Raw genomic sequence first — 6,570 nt, 5'->3', positions numbered from 1 at the left:
TTTATTTATTATTTATTATATATTATTAATTTTACAATTAAAATATATTACACAATATTTTTTTATTGTGATTAAATTGAATTTTTCTTCCAAAATCAAGAATCCTCTTGTTTTCTTTTTTTTTTTATCTCTATTCTTCTTTCATCCATTCTATCTCTCTTATATATTATTATTAATTATTAATTTAACAACTAAAATATATCACATAATATTTTCTCATTACAATTGAAATTGAAATCAATTATACATTATTTCATTCGTTTCCAAATAATTTGCTTTAACTTTTGAGTTCATTGAAAAGTTAATGTATCTAAACAAAGAGTTTATCTAAATACATTAATTTTTCAATGATCCTAAAAAGTAAAAGTAACACTTATTTTATAACAGAAAGAGTATTAATTTGACAATTAAAATGTGTCACATAATATTCTATCCATTAAAATATTTTTTTAAAATTAAAATATAGGGATGCATCTTTTACAGAGACAGGACACTGAGACAGGGATACAGAGACACAAAATCGTGTTTAAAAGAAGAGACATAGACAGAAACAATGTGTCTAGAGACATTGAATTAGTGTATTTTATGTCCATCCTGACAGGAAGGACACAGAGACACTAACAAGGGACACAACTTATTTTTCATTTTTTCTTTCATTATTTTTGTTAATTTTTCATAATTATATTTTTTACTATTATATTTTTCCTCTCAACATTTTTAAATGAAAAAAATAAGAATAAATTAGATTTTCATCATTAGTTTTAGATTATCACCAAATAGAATACAATAACATAAAATTTTGTATCTCTATTCTTTATGGCTTATTCTCAGTGTCTTGTTTTATTCTGTTCTCATAACATCTTTCACTATCTATATTTTTCTTATATATAATCACTAATTATTAATTTAATAATTAAAATATATCATATAATATTATTTCATTAAAATTACAATTGTAATTAGAATCTATTATATATTATTAATTTAAAAATTAAAATATGACATATTGCACTCTATCTCCTTATAATTTAAATAAACTAATTTTTTCTAAAACTAAGAAATTCTCTCTTCTCCACTCTCTCTTTCTCTTTTGCCTTTTTAATTAATATTTCACAATTTTTAAGACTTATTACAAAAAAGGCTATTTTTTGTTATGGAAAAAAATTGGTGTTACGCAATAAAATAGACATATGGACAATTTTTACTGGTATGGTGTCAACAGTAAAACGTAACCTACGTTTTACTTTTGTCTTTAATTTTTTTTGTTTAAGAAACTAAACAAACGCAGCCTGTGTTTTATTTTTTTTAAGGTTTTCAAATCATTTTTATTTTGTTTTAGCCCAAACACAACCTGCGTTTAGTGGTGGATAGTATTTTTTTTTTGGGAAATAACAAAACATAGCTTGCGTTTTGCTTTTTGTGTCAGTTTTTTTGGAAGATGCAAAACACAGGCTGTGTTTTATGAACTGTCAGTTTTTCTTTTAGGAAAACTAAAAACACAGGTTGCATTTTATTTAAAAAAATATTTTAATCAAGAGTCTTGCCTATAAATACGAAGCAAGACTCGTTCAACTTGCCTCACTCCACTTCTACTCATTCTATTCTTCTTTCTTGCACATATGTTGTAGTTCTTCTATTCTTCTTTTTTGCACATGTGTTGTAGTTCTTAGTTTTTTTAGCAGTTAGGTGCGTCAAAAAAATTGGATTAAGTGAGGTTGAAGTTATGGAAAATATTGCAAATTTGTGAGTGTATTATAACGGTGAGGTTATACCAAACACACATGAAGGAGTGACTTTTGTTTGTGAATATCCGTTGTCATTTGGTATTCCATGTACCATGAGTTTTGTAGAGTTGCAAAATGGGCTTAGTAATAACATTCAAAGCCACATTTCGAAAAGGGTGAGTAATATTTTATACAGAAATCTTGTACAAGTATTTAGTGGGCTGATACAGTTTCAAATAATGCCCATCATTAACGATGCCAATATGCAACAGATGTTATGTATTTATCAACAAACCCAATTTCACGTGCTGATGATAGAGCTATACATTGAGTTCGAACAGTAGTTGGGGTTGGGCGCGGTTGGCAAGGAGGTCAATGTTGATGAGTTCGGGGATATAGATTGGGAGGAAGATAATAATGACAATGAAGAGGAGTTTGAATCCAACTATGAAGTCGATGACAAAAATGATGACGGAGACTTGGCAGGCAATCCGGCTGTGTAAAATGAAGCGGATGCGATTGTAAGTTAGCACCCGTTTGGTATTCCGTCTTTTATGCGGACTCTAGATCTCGAAGTCATGCATGCCCTAGAATTTTTTGAGTATGCGAATATGGGTATGTTATGATTATTAATTCAAGTTACATACAGTGTTTATTTTATTTGCCTTGTCTTATTGATGGTGGCGCACATGTCGTAGGTGAAGACAACGTTGTGGCAGAAGATGATGAGTTTAGTGTCAGAATAGAATTTGATTCGAGAGAGTTGGTGATATCTGCAATCAAAAGCTACACTATCTCTAGAGGAGTTGATTACACTGTGTATGAGTCTAAGCCGCAGACATTCTATGTGAAATGCAAGGGTTATGGTGCAGGTTATGATTGGCTTATCCGAGCTAGCTTGATTCGAAAGAAAGCTTGTTGGGAGATCAGAAGATACAATGACAAACACACGTGCACCATGGGCACGATTTCGCAAGATCATGTCAAGTTGGACTCAGACACAATTGCAGAGGCTATTAGGCCGTTATTCGAAGCAAACCCGTCGATAAAGTTGAAGTGTATTATTGCAGAAGTTCAATTCAGGTTCAACTTCACTGTAAGTTACCGCAAGGCTTGGTTGGCAAAACAAAAATCTGTCGCAAAAATTTTTGGTGATTGGGAAATTTCTTACCAGACTCTGCCAGTATGGTTAAAAGCAATGACTGTGAAGATGTCAAGGTCTCGTGCGCAAATTAAAACGCTCCCCTTTTACCGTGAAAGTGAGAAGGTTCAAGGTGTAAGAGTACTGCACCACATTTTTTGGAGCTTCTATCCATGTATTGCAGCATTTAGACACTGCAAGCTACTGGTGCAGGTTGATGGTATGCACCTGTACGGTAAATATAAAGGTACACTTCTGGTTGTGGTTGCACAAGATGGGACCAAAACATTGTCCCCATTGCATTTGCCATAGTCGAGGGTGAGACGGCAGACGCGTGGGAGTTTTTCCTAACCAATTTGCGGAGATATGTTGTTACCAATGATGGTGTGGGCATTATTTTTGACTGCCATACCTTCATCGATGCTGTAGTAGCTCACAGTAACGGTGCATGGTCACCACCAAGAGCGTGGCACATGTACTGCATCAGGGACATCGGGTCCAACTTCTTAAGGAGGTTCAAGGCTCCATATTTGCATAAACTAGTTGTTAACATAGGTATTTCATTTCGTTGTTATGGTCCTATTCATAGTAATTTTGTGATATCTGCTTACGACTAAATGAATTGTTCAACAGGATATTCTAGGACGGAACAGGAGTACAACAAAAACTACCAGAGGCTTAAAGAGTGGGGTTAGGCATATACTCAATGGTGCAATAACATCGGTGTTGAGATATGGGTGTTGGCATTCGATGGGGGTCATTGTTGGGAACATATGACGACAAACTTGGTAGAGTGCATAAATTCTGTCTTGAAAGGTGCACGCAACCTTCCTGTAACTGCCATTGTTAGGTCTACTTTCTATCGGCTGAATGAATTGTTTACTCGGAAGAGTGCCGAGGCTCATGAGCTTGTCCGCAACGGATTCACGTATTTAAAATTTGCAACGAAGAGAGTTGAAGAAAGCTTTTGACGTGCAGAAAACATTGTGGTCAACCGGTTCGACAGGCGCAATGAGATGTTTGAGGTTCGCGAAATGCAAGCTGGTTCCGTTTACACTGTTAACCTTGCGCAACGACACTGCGACTATGGCCATTTCCAAGTCGAGTGACTCCCATGTCGCCACGCTCTTGCATGTTGCGCTAACCAGCGTCTTGATTGGCAAGTATATGTGCACGACGTGTACAAGATATCTGAAATTTGCAAGGTGTACAGAGACAAGTTTGTTCCGATGGGTGACCCATTTACGTGGGATAGATGTGAAGGAGCGAAAGTGATCGCCAACTGGACATTGAGGCGCACGACAAAAGGAATACCGAAGTCAACACGTTACTTGAATGAGATGGATTCGCGGGATGTGCGTGGTCCTCGCCGGTGTACTATATGTGGACGCGAGGGACATAGCTGCAGCCGATGTCCTCATCGTGTAGGTCCAAGCTCTGCTAGAGGTCATTAGTGGTTAAGCTTTTCAATGTAACTTTGTTATGACCTACTTCACAATTATATGTAACTTTTTATGTAACCTCGTCATTTATTTTAACCTTGCTAACAACTTATAATAAATAAAGTTTTTAACCTCGTTATGTAACTTTTTAATACGTAAATATTTTGTTACGAAAGTGCAATATGATAATCTCGAACAGAGTTATATGAGAACAAAGCTAAATATATGATAATAATACTAAACAAAATCATCTAAATATAAGATACAACACTGAATACAAGATCAACTGCAACAGACTACTTCCTCGGTGCCTTCTTTAAATACAAGGATGTGGTGTATTTGTCCGGAGGCGCAGTTTGTGTCCGTAAGTTATACGGATGACACTGAGACACACCAGCATCCAGACCACTGCCAGCGTCAGGACCACTAAAATCTGGCATGCTCGCACCACCAGTGTCATACAAATTGAAACCACTTATCCCCGGAGCACTCGCTCCTCCAAGATCATATTAGTGTTGCAAGTCATATCCCAAATCTCCATCTTCCTGCTGTGGATACTCATTCAAATCAAACAACTGGGTACGCAGTGGTGCGGAAAGATCGGGAGGATCTACATGACCTGTCGATCGATCAAAGTCAAAGTCATTGGCATGACCTGATGTGGTGCGACGACCACTTGACTGCTGAGATAGAGCAGACCCTTCTTGCGGTGGCGTCGGAAATGGATAATCTGTATCTCTCAGGACCTGAGACAAGTTGAGGGTGTTAGATCCACCCAATGGGCTAAACTGACCATCGGCTAAAATTACCAGCTGCAGTATATATGGCTCAGGTGCCTGATGGGGCTGTCATTCCGATATGTACGGTGCCTGCTGCTCATATGCTGGCCACTGCTATTGCTGTTGGCCGTAGGCCGGTGCTTGCTGCTGGGCATATGCTGGATCCTGAAACTGCTGCTCATATGCCGACATCTGATACTAGTGCTCATATGCTGGCATCTGATACTGGTGCTCATATGCCGGGACCTGATAGTGGTACTCATATGCCGGAACCTAGTTATAATAATAATAATAATAATAATAATAATAATAATAATACCTGAAACTGCTGCTCATGAAGGGGGCTTGCTGTTGAGGTCCAGCTGGTTTTTCTTGTTGCTCCTGTGGTTCATTCGCGCCAACCTCTTCACCTGCAACTCTATTTGACAGTCGTAGGTGAACCACGTACTGCTGTGTGTACCACATGTAGTACATTGGAAGAGGATGAAAGTCAATAATCTCCTCGCCTAATTACAATGTGTTATTGCAGTCAGATCTCCACATGTTAACCCATTGACTGTAAATCTCTCCCCAGTCATGGTTCTGTGCTCCTGTCAACCGCTTGCAATGATCACGACCAAGGTCGAATGCTTAGTGGAAGCTGTTGCATCCTGAACTGTCGTCTAACTCGGTCTGTCGGGTGCCACTCTATACACTCGAATGATCCTAGCAGCAACTTCATGGAGCACAACAACAAATGGAGAAAATGTGAGCCCAGATATACTGCTCAATGGACTCCTACGTGTCACACGGTTTGGTGTCTATGCACCGCCGAACCCATGCAAGATTCGCCTTACCCAATACGTGATCCTGTGGACCTGGTTCCAACCAAAACAAGCAATGCAATTCTCCATTAGAAATTGGTGATTGCTGTCTGTTCTACCCGTGACGGGCTCCCCATTAACCGAGAGGCCAAGTATATATGTAATGTCTTCCAGCGTCACCGTCACTTCCCCAACTGAAAGGTAGAACGTGTGAATTTTTTGCCTCCACCGTTCCACAATGCACTCAGCAGTGCATAATGACCTCTCATTTCGCCTACTCGCGAAACGTGTTGAAACCCAGTAAACGCCAGTGACGCTATAGCTACCTCGTTAAAAGTATCTGGCGGATCGAGTTTCTTGGACAACAAATTCCTGACAGCCTACAAAAAGAAAAATAATTATTATTTAAATTTTAAATAATATCAATTAATAATTTATTCAATAAATAATAACAGCAATATTAAACAGTATTTATTTATTATTATTCAAAAAATATTAACAACAGTATTTATTTATTTATTATTATTAAAAATACTTTATTTATTTATTAAACAGTATTCAAAAAATAATAAAAATTTATTAAACATTATTTACATATTAATAGAAAATAATAACAATTTATTATTATCATCCTAAACGGTATTCTAATTATTAAACAGTATCGTTTATTATTAAAAAAAC

General features: G+C 37.0%; 1 protein-coding gene across 1 annotated transcript; it reads left to right on the top strand.

The window, feature by feature from the left end:
* Window positions 1-2,335: 2,335 nt before the first annotated feature.
* On the top strand, window positions 2,336-3,560 carry LOC107485630 (uncharacterized). The gene is made up of 4 exons (XM_021141655.1): window positions 2,336-2,339; window positions 2,423-3,095; window positions 3,140-3,420; window positions 3,499-3,560. The coding sequence occupies exons 1-4, from the start codon at window positions 2,336-2,338 to the stop codon at window positions 3,558-3,560; spliced, it is 1,020 nt and encodes a 339-aa protein (XP_020997314.1).
* Window positions 3,561-6,570: the final 3,010 nt, after the last annotated feature.

This window comes from Arachis duranensis, chromosome 4 (genome assembly GCF_000817695.3).
Source record: "Arachis duranensis cultivar V14167 chromosome 4, aradu.V14167.gnm2.J7QH, whole genome shotgun sequence".
NCBI classification, from domain to species: domain Eukaryota; kingdom Viridiplantae; phylum Streptophyta; class Magnoliopsida; order Fabales; family Fabaceae; genus Arachis; species Arachis duranensis.
The sequence above is the reverse complement of the archived record's forward strand: the minus strand, read 5'-3'. Positions and strand labels throughout refer to the sequence as shown.